The sequence below is a fragment of the Nerophis ophidion genome, linkage group LG04 (assembly GCF_033978795.1).
Source record: "Nerophis ophidion isolate RoL-2023_Sa linkage group LG04, RoL_Noph_v1.0, whole genome shotgun sequence".
Classification (NCBI taxonomy): Eukaryota; Metazoa; Chordata; class Actinopteri; order Syngnathiformes; family Syngnathidae; genus Nerophis; species Nerophis ophidion.
The window spans coordinates 24,232,506-24,258,466 of record NC_084614.1 but is presented as its reverse complement, the minus strand read 5'-3'; the positions used below and the strand labels follow the sequence as shown (position 1 = coordinate 24,258,466).

The window sequence follows — 25,961 nt, the reverse complement described above, 5'->3', positions numbered from 1 at the left end:
CACACATGCACACACACACACACACACACACACACACACACACACACACACACACACGAGGGGTACAAAAGGGCAGTGTAAGGCTTAGTCATTATTTGGAGCTTTATACGTTAGCGTAAAGACTTTGTTCGATTCGGTCATGATTAGTGAAACGCCTGTGTCGATTTATAAAAATAATAAAACTTACATTGACGCTCCGCAAAAAAGTCGAGTGTTTCTAAATCGTATTCAGATGCCGCCGACCGAATCTTTGCGTGAGAAATGGGATTTGGAAGGGGAGGGATCTTTTGGATTTGTATTCAGATACGAAATGGGGGATATCTGCTTATTTCAGCTAAAAGAAAGAAGAGACGGAAGCCCTTTCTCGATATTTTCATCGTTATCTATCGTGGATTGGGAAGTTTTTGGTGGACACGCACACACACGCACACACACGCACACACACACACACACACACACACGCACGCACGCACGCACGCACGCACGCACGCACGCACACACGCACACACGCACACACGCACACACGCACACACACACACACACACACACACACACACACACACACACACACACACACACACACACACACACATTCGTACGCACTGAAACAACTTCCGTACCTCACGAAAACATATTTAAACAGATGGAAAAAACTATCGCAGAACACAGTGTCACGTAGCAACTGGTCTTTACGGTCGTTTGAAACAACAGGTCAGTTTGGGGGACAAAAGGAGGGTTCAGTTTTTACTGACCTCCCATCTGACAGTTTAAATGTTTATGACCGTTTGAATCAACAGGTCAGTTTGGGGTACAAAGGAGGGTTCAGTTTTTATGGGAGCTTGAGAATTTCGTATGAATAGAAACTGGCCACCCATTTGACCGTTTAAATGTTTACGACCGTCTGAAACAACTTCCATACCTCACGAAAACATATTTAAACAGATGGAGAACTAGAGCAGAACACAGTGTAACCGCGATTTGCAAAATGAAAGGTAATTTCTTTTTTTTTTTTTTTCATTCCTTGTAACACGTCTGTTTAATGTTACTATAATAAGTATTTATTCGAACTAAAAACAGTCGAACATCGAGTTGAAATTCACCCACCACCAAGGGATCTCCTAACAGAGTCTCCAATCCTTTTGTGTAAGTACCGATTTTTTTTTTTTTTTACTGTATTCATTTCATTACCTCCGTTTTTACCACATTATTAGACAATGGTTTAACTCCGTTTAAGCATTTAAACGTTAAAAGCATTGCACGTGTACGACGATGTAATACCTTTTTTTTTTTTTAACAGCCGATGACGACGAAGTGAAAGACGAAGAACTTTGTTTGATCGATCTTACAAAGTTGGAAGATGATTATCGAGGTGTGTTTAAACCTTCGAATTATTTAATATTGTGTGTATTCATTATTTTGTTTTATAGAGGATTCGCCGGAAGAGACCAACGCGATCCCTTTAACCCAATCGCAGTCTGGTGAGTCAAATAATTCTCATTTTTACAAGAAAAAAAACATGCGGTATACGATACATATATACATATATTTACTTACAGATTTTCCGTTTACATCTCTTGCTCACTGGTCTCCCTTAACGCTGGAGGGTCCGTCAACGGCCATTCCAGGCAGAGAAGGCTTGATTGCGCCAAAGACTCCAGACATCGAATCCTTGCTCCGTGGGGAAATCATCGAAAACGACGGTGAATGTCCAACAGGCACCCGCTGTAAGTTTTTCTCGTTTTCTGTAAGCTTTTTAAGATTCTCAGGAGCTTTAAAGAGCTCCTCTCATTCCAATGTCTTTCGCTCAAATGAATTTCGCGCCTAAGGGGAATGGGCGGGGACTGATTCCGGAGGTGGGCGGTTGTTTCCGGCTATGCTTGCATGAGTGGAGATGACAGCGCCACATGTGGTTAAAGCCGGTATATATTAATTTTTTTTTTTTTTTTTTTTTTTTTTTTTTTCCACAGGCAACAAACGCAGGAGGAAGCGTAGATGCGCCCGCCAGCTCGACAAACATGATAGAAACAGAAGAAGGCTGAAACAGTACTATCGTATACTGGCTCGCACTCTCATGAAGATGGCAGACATGATTTGATACATACTGGTTTGTTATATCTGTTCCATTCGAATTATTTTTTCTTTTTTTTCTTTAGAGAAATATAATGGGTGTAGTTCCATCTGAATTAGATGTAGTTATTGAAGAAGATGAAGACGTTTGTAATCATCATTTAGATCCAAACAACCAGATAGAATGGGAACCAAACAATGATCCGTCTTTGCAAGATGATATTAATGTGTTAAATTCAAACACAAACACACAAGCCTCTACACAGCATCACGATGTGTTGGGAGGGGCGACACCCTCGGGGGAATGTTTGGATTTTTCGGAGGTGGTGGGGGTCATGCAGAACCAACCGTCAACGGCTGACCAATCAATTTCAAATGAGACCCAGAGGGGTGATGGGGTAAATGTCTTGAGGAGGGAAACATTCAACAATATACAACTATCCAGCGTTTTAACTTTTCCTCAAAACAACGATGTAACAGATTACGCCACATTTTACCGCGGAGTCTTGGGGAGCCTTAAAAAGCTGACACAGATGGTAACTAAGGAAGCTAGACCCGGCGATATCATTCAATTGGAGTTATCCGGTGAAAGTGCAAATCAACACACTTCATTTACATTTCGAAACGATGCCGGGGCTGTGATGAATGCTTTTCAAGATGTGTTAGATCTGTTGGTACAATCAAACGTTGAAATATTGAACGATGAAGAAATACAGGTGATGGTCCAGGTGATACATAACCCTCGAGGTGGTGTAAGAAGAAAAATCGAAACCCTTTTGGAACATGAAATCCGCAGAAAAAAAGCTCGTTATCTTTACAATCCATTAAACTCGAATAATCAACTATGTTTTGCCATTAGCCTAGCAAGTCTGTTACATCCTGAATTTACAGATAGCCAGGCTGTGGCGGAGGCTGAAAAAATACAGAGAAAAGCGGGCTTAGACGAACAGACTTCCGTCACTTTCAGTCATATTCGTGAATTTGAAAAAGTGGTACGTCGTAAAATTGTCATACTGTACAGAGAAGAGGGCCAACGACCCCTCTCACGGTTCGAGACGGATTACCCCAAATCAGAAAATCCGTTGTATCTGTATTTATCTCAGAATCATTACAGCGGTATCATTAACATTAAAGGTTTTTTGTCAAAACCGCACGTTTGTCACTACTGTTACCAAGGGTACGACAAACCCGACAGACACAAATGCGACGGCTATTGCTTGGTCTGTACACAAAACGGGTGTGTAAAAATAGAGGGGAAAACTGTGCTTTGCAGGGATTGCAACATGTGGTGTCGTTCTCCTGCATGTCTCCTCAGACACAGGGTAAAACACCGGGTTATGGAAAAACTCGTCAGCAACTGCGATCGGCGAAAGAAATGCCTTAAATGCAACCTATTTTACGATGTACCTGTGGCTACAGGTATCGCTAAACACACGTGCCCTAAGTTAAAATGTCAAATATGTAAAGAAGAGCTACCTCGCAGTGACTCAGAGACACCTGAAACACGACATCTTTGCTATATACAACCCCAACCACGTGAAGTAAACCACAATGATAATATCATATTCTATGATTTTGAGACGTTTGTCGATGACAATCACACTCACATTCCCTTTCTAGTCTGTACCAAGACGCTGCAAGGAGAAGAGTGGTGTGCTTTTGGACTGGATTGTGTTACAGTTTTCCTCAATCATTTCAGGAAACCTCGTTATCTTAAATCTACATTTATAGCCCACAATTCGAGAGGATTTGACGGTTACTTGATTCTGAGAGGCATGGTACGGCTGGGTATAGCACCCTTAATTATCATGCAGGGGAGTAAAGTTCTCTGTTTTAAAGACCCTGATTTTTTGCAAAAATACATTGACTCGCTTTCCTTCCTTACCATGCCGCTTAGCGCTATGCCAAAAGCGTTAGGACTCGGTGATTGCTGGTCCAAGGGGTATTTTCCTCACAAATTTAGTTCGGAGGAACATTTAAATTATGTCGGAAAATACCCCGCAATCAGCAATTACGGTGTAGAACGCATGACACCTGTTGAACGCACCAAGTTTGAGACGTGGTATCAAAATGAGAAAAGCGAGGTCTTTGATTTTCAAAAACAAGCGGTACACTACTGTAAAAACGACGTCAATGTTCTTCGTGAGGGTTGCATCAAATTTAGAGCCGAGTTTACGAGCGAGACGGGTGTTGACCCCTTCTCCCGTATCACCATAGCCTCGGCCTGCATGAAGGTGTTTGTGACTAATTTCCTCGAGCCGCGTTCTCTAGCCATACCTTCCCCGGATAACTACCGAGGGTTGTGTAAAAAATACTCACACACCAGCATCCAATGGTTAGAATGGGAGTCGCATCGTCGTGGTATTTTCATTCAGCATGCTTTAAACAAAGGCGAAAAACAGATGGGGGCATACTTTGTGGATGGGTTTGCTATAATCGGTGGCAAACCATTCGTCTGGGAATTTCAGGGGTGTTTTTATCACGGATGCCCGACGTGTTTCGAACCCGGTGCTGTATGCCCTTTGACAAACACACCGTTCGAGGAGTTGCACAAGGCTACCGAGAAAAAAATGAAAGCGTTAAAGCGTGACCACAAGGTCAACATCATCGTCATCAGAGAGCACGAGTGGAATGAAATGAAAAAATCAAACCCTAGGGTAATAGACTTTCTCAAAACACGCAATTACCCCGCACCTCTCATGCCTCGAGACGCTCTTTATGGAGGTAGGACAAGCGCCTTTTGCTTGAGGCACACGGCGGGTGAGAACCAGCGTGTATTGTATGAGGATGTCACCTCTCTCTACCCGTACGTCAACAGCGCATTTCCTTACCCCCTGGGTCATCCTGTCATCATCCACACGGATTTTGACGATGTTGGAAACTATTTCGGTCTGGTCAGAGCCGTTGTTCACCCTCCTCGAGGTCTCTATTTCCCTGTGCTACCCTACAGAACGGTCAAGGGTAAACTAGTGTTTACACTTTGCCGCACATGCGCAGAAAACAATAACCAGCAGGAACCCTGCGAACATGATGAGGAAGGAAGGGCATTGACGGGAGTCTGGGTCACGCTCGAATTCAACAAAGCTTTACAGTTGGGATACAGAGTCGGTAAGATTACGGAGGTGTGGCACTTTGAAGAACGGAGCGAAACCGTTTTTACGGGTTATGTTCAAACTTTCCTAAAGGGTAAGCAAGAAGCTTCAGGGTATCCCAAAGAAGCCGTCGATGCAGAAAGCAGGGAAAAGTACATTCGTGAATATCGTGAAAATCAGGGAATACAGCTGGATGCTGAAAAAATCGAACCCAACCCTGCCAAGAGACAAATGTCAAAACTCTGTTTAAACAGCCTTTGGGGAAAGTTTGCGGAGAGGTGCAATAGAACTCAGACCACCTTGGTGAGAAAAAGTGAAGTATTTTTCGACTTTGTATTTTCAGGAAAATATCAGGTTGAATATTTTTCCTTTCTCAACGAGCAAATTGCTATGGTGCAATGGCAATACAGTAAAAACAGCGTGGTGCTTCCCGGTAACACAAATAATGTATTTGTCGCTGCTTTTACCACCGCTTACGCACGTTTGAAAATGTACGGTTACCTAGAGGGGTTGCAAGAGAGAGTTCTTTACACAGACACCGATAGTTTAATCTACACGGTAAACGAGGGGGAAGTTTCTCTGGAGACGGGGTCCTATCTAGGCGATTTGACGGATGAGTTGGGAGGAGACAGCATTCACGAATTCGTCTCCGCCGGTCCAAAGAGTTATGCCTACCATACCCTGCAGGGTAAAAAAACTGTGCTGCGTGCCAAAGGAATCACTCAAACCCGCGAGTGTTGTGAGAGGGTCAACTTTGACAGCGTTAAAGATTTGGTGGAGGGCTATCTGGAGGAAGACAAAACAGGTGCGATCTACACCCCTCATCACCAAATTGTTCGTGATAAAAGGGGGTTCCTTTTAAATAACTCGTCTTTCGAAAAAAAGTTTCGAGTGGTGTATGACAAAAGACGTCTCTTTCCCGACGGGAAAACTTTACCTTTCGGGTATTAGAGAGGAAATGGAAAAAATGGAACGAGTAGACTTTGATCCCAGATTTCATACACCTTTTTCATGCCTGGTTGTAGGACCTAGTGGTTGCGGAAAGACTTTTTTTGTAAAATGTGTATTGGAAAATTGTGAACACGTCATGAATTCTATACCCGACAACATTGTGTGGATTTATACATCTTTCCAACCCATGTATGCTGAATTAAAAAAGATGAATAAAAAAATAAAATTTGTTGAAGGACTGCCTGATTCCTTTGAAGATGAAAACTTGTTTCCGGACGATCAGACCCATTTGGTGATTTTGGACGATGTTATTTTTCAAGCCTCAAATCACCCCGAAGTGGTTAAAATTTTCACGCAGTATAGACATCATAGAAATATGAGCGTTATGATGCTGACCCAGAATGTTTTTCATCAGGGAAAATTTTCACGCACCATTAGCTTAAACTGTAATTATATGATACTGTTTAAGAATCCGCGGGACAGATTGCAGATTAACGTGTTGGCACAGCAAATGTTCCCCGCACAAAAAAGTTTTTTCTTGGAAAGTTTTGCGGATGCTACTTTGGATGCTCATGGCTATTTATTGGTCGACCTGACACCTTTCTGTCCAGAACAATACAGAGTGAGGTCGGGCGTGCTTCCGCACCAGTGGCCCGTTGTCTACGTGCCAAAAACATAATGTCAAAGCGTGTAAAGAGGAACGGTCCCATGTTAAAAGCTCTGTACCATGCCACACCACAAAAACGTCGAGATATTCTGAGTCACGGCTCACCAGACTTTATCCAGACGCTGTGTGAAATTGCTTTAAACATTCTGAAGGGTAATGTGCCCTTATCACCGTCTCAATTTGCTCAGCTTAAAAAACAAAAGAAAATCATCCGACTGCTGGCTGATAAAAGGACTGGACTGAAACGCAAACGCCAGACTCTGATGAAACAGTCGGGCGGTTTTCTTCTACCCTTACTGGCCACCGTCGTACCGTTTATAGGGAATCTTATCGGTGGATTGAGCGGAAAAGGTTGAAGATGAAAAAGGCTCAAAAATTGTTTCTCCTATCCCCCCAACAATTAAATCGTCTGACTCGCCCGGAGCCGACCATCAGAGACTCGGCGGAGGATGATCTAGATGTTAAAATGAGAGCCGTCTTAAACGAACCCGGAATGAATCCTCATGAAAGAATAAAAATATACGATACCCTGCTGCAGAGATATCTCGGCCTGTTGAAGCAGGGGCAACGGGAGGAGAAAAGGATGACTCTGACTTTACACAAGGATTTGCGGGGTGAACCATGGAATGACTCTGAGGATAAACCGGAGGATAAACCAGAGGATAAACCGATGGATAAACCGGAGGATAAACCTCGGAATACTGGCGGGGGGTCAAAGGATGTCACGATGATCGAAGTTCTGAAAATCCTCCCCCGACGCGACCGTAACAACGCCGAGTACATTATGAAAAAATTATCCGAGAATGATAAGGGGTGGACCTCTAAAGGAGAGTTTGTTCAAAACGGTACACCGGTGCAGGGATCTCATATGATCGATTTACTGAAACACCTGATGCAACGGTCCAAAAATCCACAGACCCGCACGCCTGAGGGTTGGAGAAAATTTTTAACAGCGTTGACGGAGCTAAATGTCCCCACATCGACCATTCATAACCCCAGAGCACGAGATCAATACAGACGTCTGAAAGCGGATGGAGAGTTTGAATCAGAATGGGTGGAAAAAGAAACATTTCTATCCCCCGAGAGGAAAAGAAGAGGTAGAAAAGTGACATTGTCCCCACATTGGTTAAACCTTGAATGAATGATGACAAAACTCTTGTTTCAATAAAATGTTTTTTTATTCATCAAACGCAGTGTGTACAGCATTTTCATTTCAACGGTTCAAAAAAGTTTCTAAACAACAGACGTCTTGTACGCCACAACGACTACTATTATTCTTATTCGTGCTAGTACAACATTGAATTTTTTTAACCAGGGTATATGCTTCAAGATCATTTTTTACTACATCATCTGTGTATAAAGACAAAACTTGTTCAAAAGACAGTCCGCAAAATCGATGGTGCAGATAATAAACGCAGTGTTGACCGCACACTGTGGACAAAGGGTGTTGAAGCTGTAGGTTGTGGTACAATATACGGTCAGAACGATTTTCCAAAAAGTTCAAGATGCTCCGAGGGTAGTAATCAAAATCGGGAGAAAATCCATAAGAATCAAAAAAAGTGGCGGTCCCATCTTCCTCCAGAGTCATCGATAACCAGTGCTCCCCCGGTCGATGTCCTTCGTGGGTGTTGACGATAAAGTAGGAGGGTGGGGTAAAGGAGCGAGTCAGTGAGGGGAGTTGGTCGGAGGCCCATACACCACAGAAAACATTCCCCAACACTCGTCGCAGAAGCTTCTCCAGTTGATGGTTATTCATCTCCGTCGTCAATAATAATCCACCAGCACTTGTCGTTTGGAATCAATTTCCAAAATAGAATCGTAACATGCGTAAACCACAAGAGTGACCGTGTTGGGTAAGGGTACTCTGAATCTCATTTCCAACCTCAAAGTGCCATTAGAAACCCGAGACAATGCGTCGCTGTCCTCTCCCGGATTGAGATTGAACACAAACAGCGAATAACCCCGTTCAAAATCTTGTCTGTTGATGCACAGAGGTAAATCTTTCATATGCCTCCCTGTAGCGGTAAACATGTTGTAAAACTCTCTGACCGAAGCCCCCTGGTTAAATTGCGGTTGGAAAGCTTTGGAGGGAATTTGTTTTCCCGCGTGACAGAGGGTGATGTATTCAGCGTTAAAATGCTGGAAATTAAAGGGTGAGAGATCTCTTCTTCCTGTGAAAGCTTCATGATTTACCATACCCAAAACAATGTATTTAGGCATCGTGCCCAAAAACAAATTTTCTTGTGTGCATACTCTGGAATTTTCAGGGATAGAGTAGGTTTTCACGCTGACCCGTGACAAAGGGTAGAGTGCGTTTCCTTTGAGTAAGGCCGAGGCGTGCCCCAATCGTACGGCCGGCGAAACGGTGACCTTTTTTGTGAAGAGAGAGGCACCCAGCACTTTCAGACGGAAAGTACCGTCCGCAGCCCCTGTGAGACAAAAGGCGTCGCTGGCACGCGTGAGTTTGATCCTCAGATCCACCGAGTTGAGAAGGAGTCTCTCGCTGAAAAGAATGTCTGCGTGGAGGGGTCCTAGTAGCTGAACCTCTTTAGATTCAGCCGTGTAACCGGCTCTGATGTTGAGTCCTTTGTTTGGTCCGTTCGCTGTTTCTATAGAGTCTATTGAGCCGCCGGTGTCTTTGTGGAATAACCCGGCTGAGAATTGACTTCTGAGTGTGGCTTCAGAATAGTTTAGTAGCGTTTCAATTATCGCCCTGTATGGGTGTGTGGCGCTGGATTGAGAAATCAGTCTTTCCCCGAGCATAATGTCGCATTGGCTGAAGATGGTGTTTAGAGGATAATTGATGAGACCCACATTGGCGTCGTTTGGGATATTTGATCCATCGGCGCGGGTAATTTTAACCCGCAGGTAAAGTAATGTGTCATTCAGATCCAAGTACTTTTCACCTTCTCCCGGGATGAAAAATTCAATAGGACCCCCGTCAGTGATGGCGGATAGCGGTAGGACTTCTGTGTAGGATTTATCATCGATAGACATCTGAGTCATAGGAGCTGAAAATAAATCCAGCTCGGCCATCGTGCATTCGGCCGAATTTTGATGTAAAAGAGCCATCTTTTTTCTTTTTTTTTTAAAATATATCGTGTGAGGGAACGACGGTCCTTCTCTTTGAAAACCTTTTACCGACTGATTTTCTTCTCCCCAGATGACGGCGTTTTTTACCACTCGTTGAGAGACGTCGTCCCGGGGGTCTCTTTCGGGGTTGTCTAGCCAGGACCATTATTCCTCCTGATCCGTCTTGTACCCCACTACCCATTTTTCCAACGGCATGACTGAATACGTCGGAAGCGATATTTTTTGCCGCTGTTTTAAGATGAGGTTTGACCAGGGCAAAACCTCTTTTCACCAGAGGTGATACAAAACGAAACAACCTGGAAAACACGGAGCCTATCCCACGCCCGTACATCACAGGTGAACCTGTGAAACCGGGGAGGGAACCCCCCACCTGGCTTTCGTAATAACCCACTAAACGTAGAGGGTCGTGCATGGGTTGACTCATTCTCATTGTTGTTGGTTTTACTTTCTAACGGGTCTAAAGTGGAGCTTCGCGATGGTCTTTCCAAAGGTGAAGTCGACGTGTTTGTTCTGATCAGATTTAATCTCCACCCTGATGTTTTCAATGTGATTTTTCGAGACGGGTAAATAGTAGGCGGGGTTAAAACACTTGGTGACAATCTCACCGTAAGCTCCCTCTACACTCACGATTCTCAAAAGAGGAGCATAAGCGTCGCCTACTATCTGAGGTCGCACCACGTCACTGTAACAGTAGAGATGGTAGAAACCGGCGTTTATATCCGCGGGATAGGGGGCCGACCCCCGGTCAAAGTTGATCCACTTTCCAGGTTTCACTCCCATGATGTAAGCCAGGGAAGGGGAAAAACGAAAATGAGTTTGACCCCCTGATTGATAGGAGATTCGCTTTTTAACATCGTCAAAGGCTATCCTCACATCGTTGTCAATTTTTTGTAAAGATTCATTCAGTTCATTTATGAATCGTGTAATGTTCTCATAACATCCCCCTCTCAATTCTTGACGGTAAACTATCCCCATTCCAGGATTGCTTTCAGGTCCCACCGGTGGAGGTCTCTTTAGCCATTCATAAAATGCTCCGTTAGAAACATTATACCATGAGCGAGGGTATGAAATCTCTGTTAAGGCCACCTCCCATGAGCCTGCTAAATCTATATGTTGACTTAAATCTATCTGGTAATGGGAACTTTTGTTTTCTTTAAATACGTTGAGGCTGGCGTTGGAGGGTAAGGTGAGGTAAAAACCCTCGTTGCAGGAATGATCCATAATGCTCGATGATCTTTAGACTGTGAGGCTCATCAAAGGCATCAGATTGTTTTATACATTTGTAAGGAGGTCAGCGTCCACCCAACTGTTGAATTTTTCGGGCCAGTTTTTCCAGTGCACTAGAACTTGTTTTTTGCCACCGACCGTACGTCGTTTTAGAATTTCCTCCACATGATAGCGCTTGTCCTCGCTCTCTTTTACTTTCTGCAACTCGGCTTCGTAAAAAGAACCCTCTATTATTTCACCGTCAAAATCTTTCAGTCTGTATGCCGGGGGAGATCGATGGAGACGTCGTGTTATTGTAAACACCTCGTCTGTAAAACTCTGTTCATATTTTTTATCAAACACTCCTCTCACTTTGGATATTCTCACCATATCTCCCGTGGCAAATTTGTATTTGCGTTTGAATGCTGTGAATGAGCCGTAGAGATTCTCAAACACTTGAGGGGTATTTTCCAAAGTCACATCCACCGGTTTCATTTTAATACTGCTGTGATATCCGTGATTGTAGCTTTTTACCAAGTCTTGTAAGACGTCTAGGTAGCGCCTGGTGTTGTTGGCTGTAAAATATCTCCACATTCTCCCTTTCAGAGTACGATTAAATCTTTCAACCACCGAAGCTTTGAGATCGCTGGCCGTAGAAAAATGTACAATATTGTGTTTCTTCATCAGAGCTTGAAAACTCTTGTTAAAAAATTCTTTTCCCGCGTCGGTTTGGAGTTTGCGAGGAATCTGACTTTCCCCCAACACCGATTGAAACGATTCAACCACCTCCACGGACGTCTTTCTCCTCAAAACCCTCACATAGGCCTTCTTGGAAAATACATCTATGACCGTTAATAAATAATTATAACCGTCGTTATATTCAGCCAAGGCTTGCATGTCACAGAGGTCGGCTTGAAACTGGGTTAAAGGTCGCGGGACAAAGACTCTGTTTCTTGGAAAATGAATGCGAACCGGTTTATGGAGTGTATAGGCGTCCTGTCCCGTTAAATATTCTTGAACTTTTTCTTTTGTGACACGTTGCCCCGTTTCATCCTGCACAGCTCGACGGAGTCGATCTACCCCTCCAAAACTACCCGGGTGTGCGGGTGTATGGTATGCTTTTTCCATAGCTTTCTCCATTGTGGAAAGACAAAGAGAAATGAACTCGTGTTGCTTGGTACACATTTCTTTTATTCATTCATGGAAACAACACAATGAATCTAAAACAGTTTGTTTTTATTCATTCATGGACACCACACAGCGAATCTAAAACAATTTTTTTCTATAAACTATAAACTATAATCAAGGTTTGATGTAAAACAGGTATACCGTAGGTGAATTTAATCGCTTCGTGCAGTTTTTGTAGTTCAAACAAAACGTTGACGGGGATGTCGCATCGTAGACGATACATCGACATATCAACAAACAGAGCATATAAAATGAACACGTGATAAGGAGAAGGTTGAAAAGACTTTTCTTTAGACCATTCCTTCAAAATTGATTCAAAAATGTCAAAGTCAAAAGCATGAGAGACAACGGATTTCCAGGTAGCTTCCCAGGTAGGCTTAGAGCGGGCATAATCAAGAATAATTTGTAGTTTTTGAGGTTTGTCTCGTTTTAGAACATACGCTTCCATCGCGTCAATCAACGGGTAAATAACAGCGTGGTTCTCGATGGAGTTTACAAGTTTTCTCCAATAATTACCCATCTTTTTTGTAATTATTCCAACACTCTGTCACCATATCCAGATGTCTCAAAATCGTTTCATCACCCCGTACCAACTCGTTGTACACGTCATCTATGGCCCACCAGACATTTCTCTCTGATTTCAGCTGAGACAGCAGAGAGTCGGCGTAGGATTCGACCCTTGAATCCTCAGCCTCGATGCGACGAAGCATCAGCAAGCGTTGAATGGCTTGAATGAATTTAGACGTACGCAGAGTCTTGATGAGTCCGTCGTAGTTGTACAGGAGAAAGTCCTCTTCATAGGGTTCCAGGCACGGGTGGTTTCTCTGGCTCGGATGGTTCACCCGACAACCGTAACATTCGCTCTGCCTGAACTGGCGGATGGCCTCGTTGAGGAGATGAAACACGGCCGTTTTCACCGTGCTGGTGAAAAGCAACCACTTCCCCCCATCGGTTTCATCATCGATGTGCAACGGGGGGTCCAAGAGTGACAGGGATGGTGACGGGGGTGGTGGCGGGGACGGCGGAGGTGTTATGATGATCAGGTCATTCTCCTTTTCCTCCTCCTTCCTATCGTCATCTGGCAAAGACTGCGTAGCGTTGTCGGTTTTCACCCCCCATCTGCAGAAACATCTGCCGAAGCGACACGTCTCATCGTCGCTCACCACCTCCGATCCAGCCGTCGTTTCAGGAGGGTTAAAGATCTCGGCCATGTTTGCTTCATCAGTCGTGTTTACGGATGGTTTGAAATCGTCCTGTGGTATAAGACGGGTCTTTACGCGTCTGATGGTCTTGTTTGCCATTTTCTTGTTTGAGATCCGTGCGTTCAAAAAAGGGAGCCAATATGGTCTGGTCGAAAAAAAAATTGCAGGGTGGGGGTTGTTTTTATAGGGAGGGTCGAAAAAAAAGTCTCGACCAATCAAACTAACGCTATGATTTTCAAAGGGTATTGGACGAGTCGGTGGAGGGGGTGTTTCCTTGAAGGTTATTGGTTGAAACTGAAGCGGGGGAGGTCCTTTCGTCCTCCGTCGGGGGTGTGGTCTCAAAGGACAACTTTCTTCTCGTCGTCAGCATGCTTTTCCATTGTCGACTGCTTCGGAACAAGTCGTTTATTTTCTCCTTCATCGACGCCATTCGCTCTCGCCATGCCACGATGGGTACGACCACCAACGGTGTAAACACCCCGCATTCATCGTTGAAAGACTCCAGGGAAAAGACATCGGGCTCGGTCCACTGAGCCGTATAGGTACCGGTGATTTTTGGAGCACGGAGACTGGCACGTAAAAACCAACGACCCGAGGCTGAAGATTTCGTCTCCCAGGTAGCGCTGAACAGAATTCTTCTCTCATTCAACTCATCCATCGTCGGGTAAGTAAACAAGCTTCCTTTTACGCGTTTATCCACCGGTGAAGGATCACGCCACAGGAAATCGGGCATTGCCAGTCTTAAAACTTCCCAATCCACGGTAGATAACGATGAAAATATCGAGAAAGGGCTTCCGTCTCTTCTTTCTTTTAGCTGAAATAAGCAGATATCACCCATTTCGTATCTGAATACAAATCCAAAAGATCCCTCCATCCCGTACGCTTCCAAATCCCATTTCTCACGCAAAGATTCGGTCGGCGGCATCTGAATACGATTTAGAAACACTCGACTTTTTTGCGGAGCGTCAATGTAAGTTTTATTATTTTTATAAATCGACACAGGCGTTTCACTAATCATGACCGAATCGAACAAAGTCTTTACGCTAACGTATAAAGCTCCAAATAATGACTAAGCCTTACACTGCCCTTTTGTACCCCTCGTGTGTGTGTGTGTGTGTGTGTGTGTGTGTGTGTGTGTGTGTGTGTGTGTGTGCATGTGTGTGTGTGTGTGTGAAGTGCGTGCGTGTCCACATCTCCACACGTAACATTCCCAGCCATCAATACATCGAAATCTGGAAGTTGTTTCAAACGATCGTAAACATTTAAACTATCAAATATATGGTCACATGCTGCTCAGATGACATTGCTTTCTTAAAAAAAACTGATCCCTCCTCTGTTCCCTGTCAGGTCTTAACTCCACCCTCTTCCTGGTTTAACCACTCCCACCGCAGGTCTTAACTCTGCCCTCTTTCTGTTTAAAACTCCACCCTCTTCCTGGTTTAACCACTCCCACCGCAGGTCTTAACTCCACCCTCTTCCGGGTAAGCCACACCCACTTGACCTTGATATTTGAACCTGACATTTGAACCTGACCTTTAACCTTGACCTTTAACCTTGACCCCCTCATAAATCATTAACCTTTGAACTTGACCCCTCATAAATCATTGACCTTTGACCTTGAGGGTCATAAATCATTGTTTTATGGGGGGTCATAAATCACTTTTGACTAAAGGTAGGGACTTAACTTCTCTCATGTTCCATAAATATTGATGTTAAAGAATTCTTTTTTTGTGAAGAAATGTTTAGAATTAAGTTGATGAATCCAGATGGATCTCTATTACAATCCCCAAAGAGGGCACTTTAAGTTGATGATTACTTCTATGTGTAGAAATTTTTATTTATAATTGAATCACTTGTTTATTTTTCAACCAGTTTTTAGGTTTTTTTTATCTTTTTCCCCAAATAGTTTGAGTAGGACCACTACAAATGAGCAATATTTTGCACTGTTATACAATTTTATAAATCAGAACCTGATGACATAGTGCTGTATTTTACTGCTTTATATCTTTTTTTTTTTCAACCAAAAATGCTGTGCTCTGATTAGGGGGTACTTGAATTAAAAAATTGTTCACAGAGGGTACATCACTGAAAAAAGGTTGAGAACCACTGCTCTATGGGGTCTTGGGGCGTGAGGAGGTTAACCCCTTTAGTACTGTTAGCCCAGATGGCCCTTGGCAAAGGCCTAGTACCGGACTGCCACCTAGCCAGGGATACGGTGAAGACCTCAACGGTGGAGCAGGTGGAAGACGATAGATGTGAGAACTACCACAACGGCTGGGATGGCGGATGAAGGCTGCAGCAGAAAAAGGTCCTCAGTCGTCTTGGACTCCATGCCACTGGACCCTGACCCGGATCTGTGCGTGTGTGTGTGTGTTATATTAAAAAAAAATGAAGTATATGAAGTATATATAATATATGTGCATACAATAGACGGAAAAAGGTGTGATTTCACCGCTGTTTGGTTGCTAATTGTGGAGGAAAAAGTTACATATGGTAATAATCTCACAGTATTTCAGCTTTTATTCAGCTAAAAGAAGAACATTACATATATCAGGCAAACAGTGTTAACTCCAAAATAGAACACGATCATTTTGAAATGTACCCCTGTTTATTATTCCTTCATAGGGGGGGTGCAAATTACCTTTAGAGGAGCACAACTGGGAAGCGGCGAGGCATATGTGCAGGCAGGCAACTAGAAACACAGACAGCTTTATGAGTCATTAATTCAGACGCAGACAGCTTATTAACCAGTCGGCGTTCTCAGCTGCCTCACACCTGATACATTCACAGGCCCCTGGACACCTTTAACTCCACGTGCACATCACCCGGGTGTGACTTGCTCATTTAGCTAATAAAGTGGTATTTTCTTGGTAATATTTCTTGAAATACCCAACCAATATCAATTTAAAACCACCGCTTTGGATTTTATCACTTTACACACTTCAGTAAAGTGGTCAAATTAGTGAGTTAAGACTGTGTGATTGTTGTTTTTTTTTACTATATGTCGGATAATATAGTAAAAATATATTTTTAAAAAACTTTTCAAGTATATGATTATAATTAATGTAGTAATATTTTGTATTTAAAAAAAATAGAAGTATAAGAGATCGATGTATCATGACGTGGACTTTGGTGAGGTTTGATTTCCCGTGGTGCAAATCGACTGGACCGGCGTGAAGGCACTGACATATTTTAATCTTAACTCAAAAAAATTAACAAAGGAAAGGCGCTTACAGAGGAGGTACGGAAACGTGGCTTTGAAAATTAAAACTTGCACTAGGGCAAAATTATGGACAACAAAAACAAAAACACTTACTGTGACTGAGAAAGAGCATGGATCATCGGCATGGATAACATGGGTGTGTAGGAGGTGATAGAGGGTGAGTAGAAGGTGATATCACCAGACTGACTGCCTGGCAACTACAGGCTTAAATAGTGCTGTGTGTGATGCTTGGCTGGTCATCGTTATGCGGGTGGAGCTCTTTCAGGGTGCAGATCGGGCACGGACACAGCGTAAAGGTAAAAAGTATTGTTTTATTAAAACTAAAAACAGGCTAAGAACAAAAACACTGGTGCTAGGCAGAAAAAGGCAAACAAAGAGCTACAAGCATGTGAGCTAGAGAAACAAACAGTACACTTGCGCGAGGCACAACAGGTAAAACAAAGAGCTAGCATGTGATCTAGAAAACACAAAAGGCTAAGCGTGGAAGCTAGCGAGTCCAAATACAGAAACCGCGTTGTCACTTGTGAACACAAACAGTGTGTAACACAAACTACGAGGAGAGAACGAGTGAACGGAAAGGGGCCGGCTTAAATACAGAATGTGATGAATAAACACAGGTGCGCGACAAGGAAAGAAGTTACAGGTGGAATATATGTCAAGGTTCCAAGGAGAAAGAGACGGCACAGAGACTGGGAAAACTTATAGCCTGGGGCGTCTTTATTTAAACAAAGGGGGAAATCTAGTCCTATATATATATATATATATAAATATATAATATTATATCTATATAATTTATATAATATAATACATCTTATAATATATTATATATTATATATTATTATATTATATTATATTATATTATATTATATTATATTATATTAATATAATATAATATAATATAATATAATATAACATATAATATAATATAATATAATATAATATAATATAATATATAATATAATATGATATAATATAATATAATATATTATATATTAATATATTATATAATATATTATATTATATTATATTATATTATAGTGGAGAGACGGAGCCGAGGAGCCGACAGCAGGGTCGGACAAATTTCGGTCCTTCCCGAGATGGCGGCCAGGAGGCCGGGCGTGCGGCGGAGAGAAGAGGCGGGACGCACTTAGAGCAACGCTCCAGCCAGCCAAATCAGGTGCGTTCACCACACACCTGCGCTCAATCTGCTTATCTGTTGTTGCAGCACAAAAGAGGGGAAGGAGGAACGATCGGGGAGTAGTAGGCGTGGCAAACAGAGTGCAGCGACGATCACGACCCAGAAAAGAGATAACGAACCTCCCGCAGCGGACGCAGACGCCGGACGCCGAAAGGCGTGCAGCGGCGGCAAGCAGGAAGTGCCCACGCGCTGAAAAGTGATGCGACCGGATGGCCAGAAGAGGACAGGTTTATTGAAATAATAAACACGAGTCAAACCTGCTATGATGCGTCTTGTGTCCAGTGTCACGGCAACCCACACGGTGACGGCGGCAGGAAGTCCGCCACAATTATATTATATTATATTATTTTATATATGTATGTCAAATATGATGTGTATGTAACCAAAAGGAAATGGATGCAAGACTATGTGTAGAATCTAACGGGAGGGGTTTTACCGTAAGTGTTGGAGGTGCCTGTTGAGACGAGCGGTGCTGTCAGGTAAGGGTAAGGCAGGCAGGGTAGTCCAAGGGCGGAAGCGTGGTGGAGGGGCAGGAGCGAGTCGTCGTTGTACGGGGGCGAGCGAGGAATCGAGAACCAGGAAGCAAGAGGAAGACAAGGGGAATCCAAGAGCACACGACACACAGCGGGACTCGAGGACGCACACAGGGAACTACGGGGTGAGAGAGGACACAACAATTAACGCAGGGAAAAAAGACACAGAGATCAGGATCAAAAAGACAACAAGGAAGCTGGAGACGAGCTTACGGTACAGTTTGCTACGTTCTGGCAAAAGATTACTGGTGGTGGTGGTGTTTTGTAGTCGTCTCTTTCATCAGTACCGGGTGCGTTGATTGCTGCTGCCTGCAGCGGCTTGAGTGGCGTGCCCGCGCTCGGTGGCGCGCTCAGCGCGGCTCCCAGAAGATTGCGCACTGGTGTGCGTCCGGGCCGTGACAATATACTCGTTAAATAAAACCTCTGCTTTGTTTTTAATGAATACGTAGGCCTACTACCCAATTGTATTTTAATGTCGGTCATTATGTTGGTACTTGGAGCGCCAAGTGTTTTCTGATGTGGCACTTGGTCAAATATGTTTCAGAACCACTACAAATGACATAATGACGTCGCGCTACCACCATATATATCATAAGAAATATAAAAACAATATTATTTGTTAGATATACTTAGACTCTACACCACTGCAATTTTTATAGAACACTGCAATTATTTTTTGACCTATTGCTGACACGTCAATTTAAATTTTGTGCAAAATGATGTTGAAGCACAGTGATCTTAAATACTTTAAACCAAGGGTCTCAAACTCAATTTACGCGGGGGCCACTTTATGCAGACACTGGGTGAGGCTGGGCCACAAGAAATTATTTCTTAAAAAGATCTAACATGCACCTTTTGATGAATTAACCTTCTTTGATTAGCTTTCCCGCCCTAGCAACATAATTGCCAACTCTCGCGATCTTTCAAGGAAACACCCGAATATCAGTGCCCCTCCGGACATTATCCTGGGGAAATCATTCTCCCAGTTTTCACCCGAACAACAGAATTAGGGGTGTGCCGTGATGGCACTGACTTTAGCGCCCTCTACAACCTGCCGTCTTGTTCGCTTTTCCACCATACAAACAGTGTGCCAACACAGTCACATTTTGTAATAGGCTTCAGCAGACCCACGTAAGAGACTGCAAGACATACTTGATCAATAGCCATACAGGTCACACGGAGGGCGGCCATATAAACAAGTTTATCACTGTTACAAATATGTGCCACACTGTGAACCCGCACCAAACAAGATTGACAAGCACAATTCGGGAGAATTGTGCAACATAAACACAACAGAACATTAACCCAGAATCCAATGCAGCCCTAACTCTACCGGGCTACAATAGGGGGCGAGGTTGGGGGGGCAGGGTGTATATTGTAGCCCGGAAAAGTTAGGGCTGCATTGGATTCTGGGTATTTGTTCTGTTGTGTTTGTGTTGTGTTATGGTGCGGATGTTCACCCAAAATGTGTTTGTCATTCTTGTTTGGTGTGGGTTAACAGTGTGGCACATGTTTGTAACAGTGATAAACTTGTTTATGCCGCCACCCTCAGTGTGACCTGCATGGCTATTGATCTACTATGTCTTGCAGCCGCTCACTGCGTCTGTCGAAGACAAATACATCACTTGGCTGGGCTGACACGCTGTTTGTACAGATTGTAGAGGGCGATAAAGGCAGTGCCTCCACGGTGCCCCCTTAATATTACTGTTTGGACGAACTTCGGGAGAGTGACTACCCCTGGAGGGGCACTGAAAATTGGGTGTCTCCCGGAAAAACCGAGGATTTACAAGTCTGACGCTGTAAAGCGCCATTCATATAAAACTTGCCTGCCGCACCAACATTAGATTTTCACATCGAGGTGCGGGCCGCAAGATAACGTCTCGCGGGCCGCGTGTTTGAGACCACTGCTTAAAACTACAAATACTTTTAATAAAATTGTGATTTTAACAGTACATACGTTTGTATTCTTTATCGTGGGTTCAAGTAAGTATCGATTACTAAAGTTCTGGTAATGTGACAAGCCTACTTCCAAGGGTACTATTGTTTATGTCAGTGGTTCTCAAATGGAGGTACGCGTACCCCTGGGGGTACTTGAAGGTATGTCAAGGGGTACGTAAGATTTTTTTTAAATATTCATAAAACAGAAACCATTCAAAAATCCTTTATAAATATATTTATTGAATAATACTTCAACAAAATATGAATGTAGGGTCATAAAGTGTGAAAAGAAATGCAACAATGCAATAGATTTTTTGTGGACATATTCCATAAATATTGATGTTAAAAATTTATTTTTTTGTGAAGAAATGTTTAGAATTAAGTTCATGAATCCAGATGGATCTCTATTACAATTCCCAAAGAGGGCACTTTAAGTTGATGATTACTTCTATGTGTAGAAATCTGCATTTATAATTGAATCATTTGCTTATTTTTCAACAAGTTTTTAGTTATTTTTATATATTTTTTTCCAAATAGTTAAAGAAAGACCACTACAAATGAGCAAAATTTTGCACTGTTATACAATTTAATAAATCAGAAACTGATGACAGTCCTGTATTTTACTTCTTTATCTCTTTTTTTCAATCAAAAATGCTTTGCTCTGATTAGGGGGTACTTGAATCAAAAACATGTTCACAGGGGGTACATCACTGAAAAAAGGTTGAGAACCACTGGTTTATGTAATATTTAATGTATTCATATTCTCTTATTTAATAAACATGTAATGATTAAATTGAATATTTACCTACTCCTTCAAAGAAGTGTATTTGTTATTTATGCATTTTTATGTTAAAAAAAAAATTGATAAAATGTTTTATAGTACATCAGTGTCTTTTCTGCAGAACTTGTGACAGCCAAAGACTGTTTTGACTGACATGGATACTAAAGAAAAAAGTACTTTGTGAAACTATTCACATATTTTATTCTGCAGTCCCCGTGCAAAAAAAAAAAAAAAATCTAAAGATGCGTCGCTTCTGATCTTACTAATGCTCAAAAAGTTCCACTGATGTTCACACGAATGATCTTGCCCCATTGAGCCTCCATTTGTAAACACATTAATGTCCCACCTAAAGCCCCTCGTTTAAATTGTCCCTCGTTTTGTGCGGCGGAGACAAGAGATTTGGGGGGGTTAATTGGGTCAAGACACAGAGCTCTCACACACACGCACACAAACACACACACACACAGCAGCAGTAGCAAATCCTCTCAGCTCTTATAATGAAGGAAGTAGAGGGGGATACGCTGCTATAGGTGCATAAAAAAAAAGGGAAAATAGAGAGAAGATGATGTAAAAAAGGGTGAGGCAGATGCAGGTCAAGATAAAAGGATAAACGCAGAGAATAATTTTTTTATATGCAGGGGATGAAAAGAAGTTGGGGGTAGCAGTAAAGAAAATACAATTTGCCGTTGCCATAGAAACCAGCAGACGCAGGAAATGCTTGTTAAAAAAAAAAAACTTCTCATGATACCTTCTCTAAATGAAACACTGCAGCCTTGTTCTGTAGCGGACTTTCTTCCGACCAGACGTGGGATTAATTACTCCCAGCATTAATCATATGTCATTTTTATATTAGTAATAAAGGGAATGTAGTCGCATTCCTTTGTAAAATATGGTGCACCATTATGATTGTAATTATTACAAAGAAGTTCTCTATCTTGGTTAACAGTCAGCTTGTTTATTCATAAATTAAGTGAAACGCACAACAGCGTCCATGCGAACTTTGGAGGACCAACTTGGATAGAGTTAAATAAATACATTATTTAACAATTAATATAATGTGTCATAATTCATTATATTAATCAATAAATCAGGAAAAAAATTCATGTATAATTTATCAAATGCTAAAAAAAAAAAAGAAATCTATCATTAATCAAACAATTAAATGTAATTGAATTGAATGACACATTTAATAACATGTATTTATTTGATTCCACTTATAATTAATTCATGATGTCTTTTGCCCTTATTCAGTACAGGGAAAACTCAAAGGGCCAATGTTGGGATCCGATTCCCGGATCACATCTTTTGTCTATATTTGAGTCTTTTGTGTTTCTTATTTATGGTTTGACTCTTCCGATTCTTAGTTAGTGCACTTTCTTGTTTATATTAGTCACCATGGTTTTGTCATCTGTTCCACCTGCACTGGCGCACACCTGTCCTTGATTACCATTTCTGTATTTATACCTGCCTCCTCCCTTTGTTCTGCCTGAGCTCTTCACTTGCTTTATGCAACACGCACGTTCGATTATCTGGTCCTGTTTTTGGCTTGCTAAGTTCCACCTTGGCTTTTGGGCGCACGACACGCGCAGCTTTTGGACTTTTACTCAGTGCTAGTGTTAGCCTAGCTCCCCGTGCGTTACACACGTCTTCTTTTGCCTTTGTACCAGTGTTCTTTTAGCATTTTATATATCAAATCCAGCTCCTACCTGCTAACTTGCTTGTCTGGTCCCATGCATCTTGAGTTGACACCTCCGCGCATCTCAATGCGTTCTGAACGTGACAGGCCACATCGCAGTTCTGGCTGCCTTCAGAGGGCAGCTTGTAACAGTTAATAGATATAAACATAAAAGTACAAAACCCAAAACCAGGGAAGAAACCAGGGCACATTTTGTAAATCGTAAATAAAAACAGACTACAATGATTCTCAAATCCTATTCAACTTTTATTCAATTAAATAGAGTGCAAAGACAAGATAATTTACGTTCGAATTGGAGAACGTTGTTATTTTTTGCAAATATTAGCTAATTTGGAATTTCAAGCCTGCAACGTGTTTCAAAAAAGCTGGCACGAGTGGCAAAAAAGACTGAGAAAGTTCAGGAATGTTCATCAAACACTTATTTGGAACATCGCACTGGTGTGCAGTCTAATTAGGAACAGGTGGGTGCCATGATTAGGTATAAAAGCAGCTTCCATGAAATGATAAGTCATTCACAAACAAGGATGGGGCGAGGGTCACCACTTTGTGAACAAATGCCTGAGCAAATTGTTTAAGAACAACATTTCTCAACCAGCTATTGCAAGGAATTTAGGGATTTCATCGAAAGGTTCAGAGAATTTGGAGAAATCCATGCATGTATTCAGCAAGGCTGAAAACCAACATGGAATGCCCGTGACCTTCAATCCCTCAGGCGGTACTGCATCAAAACGCGACATCAGTGTTTAAAGAATATCACCACATGGGCTCAGGAACACTTCAGAAAACCATTGTCAGTAACTATAGTTTGTTGCTATGTCTGTAAATGCAAGTTAAAACTATATTATGCAAAGCCAAAGCCATTTATCAACAACACCCCAGAAACGCCACTGGCTTCGGTGGGCCCGAGCTCATCTAAGATGGACTGATGCAAAGTGGACAAGTGTTCTAAGGTCTGAAGAATTCACAATTCAGATTTTTTGGGGGGAAACTGTGGACATTGTTTCCTCCGGAACAAAGAGGAAAAGAACCATCTGCATTGTTCTTGGCACAAAGTTAAAAAGCCAGCATCTGTGATGGTATGGGGGTGTATTAGTGGCCAAGGCATGGGTAACTTACACATCTGTGAAGGCACCATTAATGCTGAAAAGTACATACAGGTTTTGGCGCAACATATGTTTCCATCCAAGCAACTTTATCATGGACGCCCCTGCTTATTTCAGCAAGACAATGGCAAGCCACGTGATACAACAGCGTGGCTTCATAGTAAAAGAGTGCGGGTCCTAGACTGGCCTGCCTGTAGTCCGGACCTGTCTCCCATTGAAAATGTGTGGCACAATATGAAGCCTAAAATACCACAACGAAGACCCCGGACTGTTAAACAACTTAAGCTGTACATAAAACAAGAATGGGAATGAATTCCACCTGAAAAGTTTAAAAAAAATTGGTCTCCTCAGTTCCCAAACGTTTATTGAGTGTTGTTAAAAGAAAAGGCCATGTAACACAGTGGTTAAAATGCCCCTGTGCCAACTTTTTTGCGATGAGTTGCTGCGATTAAACTTTAAGTTAATGATTATTTAAAAAAATATATATATATCGTTTCTCAGTTCAAACATTAAATATCTTGTCTTTGCAGACTATTCAATTGAGTATAAGTTGAAAAGGATTTGCAAATCATTGTATTCTGTTTTTATTTATGAATTACACAACGTGCCAACTTCACTGGTTTTGGGTTTTGTACAATGTTCAAGATCATTGAATCATTCCATATTTTAACGCAATCACAATTAAACTAAAATACAAAAAATATCAATTAAACATTAAAATTTGTTCCTACTACTGGCTCTGATATAAAATCCTTTTAGTTTAAAAGAAACACAATTTCATGCAATACATACATTTTTTCTGTCAAAATATGAAGAAAAAAGAGGATTTAGTAAGACAAGGTACTTTATCGCCACACTTGTTTTCGGGCTTTTGCGGACCACACTTAAAGGCCTACTGAAGCCCACTACTACCGACCACGCAGTCTGATAGTTTATATATCAATGATGAAATATTAACATTGCAACACATGCCAATACGGCCGGTTTAGTTTACTAATTTGCAATTTTAAATTTCCCGGAAGTTTCTTGTTGAAAACGTCGCGGAATGATGACGTGTACGCGTGACGTCACAGACTGTTGGGAAATATGAGCGCTGCGCACACACACACAGCTAAATGTCGTCTGCTTTAACGGCATAATTACACAGTATTTTGGACATCTGTGTTGCTGAATCTTTTGCAATTGGTTCAATTAATAACGGAGAAGTCAAAGTAGAAAGATGGAGTTGGGAAGCTTTGGCCTTTAACCACACAGACACACGGTGATTCATTGTTTAAAATTCCCGGAGGTGAAGCTTTCCTATGGATCAGAGCGGTCAAACGAACATGGATCCCGACCAAATGTCAACCAGCAGGTTTCGGTGAGAAAATTGTGGTAAAATGTCGCCACTTACCGGAGATCAGCTGAGCTTGTGCCGTCCATACAGCTGCCGTCGACTTCCATCAGACACTGGCCTCAAGACACCCGTGGACACACACTTCCGACTATCAGGTACTGTTTAACTCACTAAAACACGAGCAACACAATAGAAAGATAAGGGATTTCCCAGAATTATCCTAGTAAATGTGTCTAAAAACATCTGAATCCGTCCCAATGCAATCGCGTTTGTTTTTTTTACTTCCTTTTTTTTTCTTTTTTCTTTTCTAGTCCGTCGCTATTAATATCTTCAAACACGAATCTTTCATCCTCGCTCAAATTAATGGGGAAATTGTCGTTTTTCTCGGTCCGAATAGCTCTTTTTGTTGGAGGCTCCCATTAAAAACAATGTGAGGATGTGAGGAACCCTCAACCTGTGACGTCATCGTCTGCGACTTCCGGTAAAGACAAGGCTTTTCTATTAGCGACTAAAAGTTGAGAACTTTATCGTGGATGTTTTCTACTAAATCCTTTCAGCAAAAATATGGCAATATCGCGAAATGATCAAGTATGACACATAGAATGGACCTGCTATCCCCGTTTGAATAAGAAAATCTCATTTCAGTAGGCCTTTAATGATACGGCAGGCCAGATGTAGCCCTCGGGC

The 25,961-nt window shown here is 42.2% G+C and overlaps 1 protein-coding gene across 3 annotated transcripts; it reads left to right on the top strand.

Moving 5' to 3' along the window:
* Nucleotides 1-532: 532 nt before the first annotated feature.
* LOC133551157 (uncharacterized) lies at nucleotides 533-6,345 on the top strand. Of its 3 annotated transcripts, none has more exons than XM_061897566.1 (6): nucleotides 533-992; nucleotides 1,078-1,143; nucleotides 1,298-1,369; nucleotides 1,428-1,478; nucleotides 1,557-1,724; nucleotides 1,968-6,345. In XM_061897566.1, exons 1-6 carry the CDS (start codon nucleotides 986-988, stop codon nucleotides 2,093-2,095), a joined length of 492 nt encoding a protein of 163 aa, XP_061753550.1. In that variant the 5' UTR covers nucleotides 533-985; the 3' UTR covers nucleotides 2,096-6,345. The 3 variants fall into 3 exon arrangements, with proteins under 3 accessions (XP_061753550.1, XP_061753548.1, XP_061753549.1); XM_061897564.1 differs by having other exon boundaries at nucleotides 543-992; XM_061897565.1 differs by having other exon boundaries at nucleotides 543-1,143; nucleotides 1,604-1,724.
* Nucleotides 6,346-25,961: the final 19,616 nt, after the last annotated feature.

Bases quoted from the DNA above. Each gene is read 5' to 3' on its own strand.
- LOC133551157 (XM_061897564.1), top strand. From the start codon at position 2,163: ATGGGTGTAGTTCCATCTGAATTAGATGTAGTTATTGAAGAAGATGAA.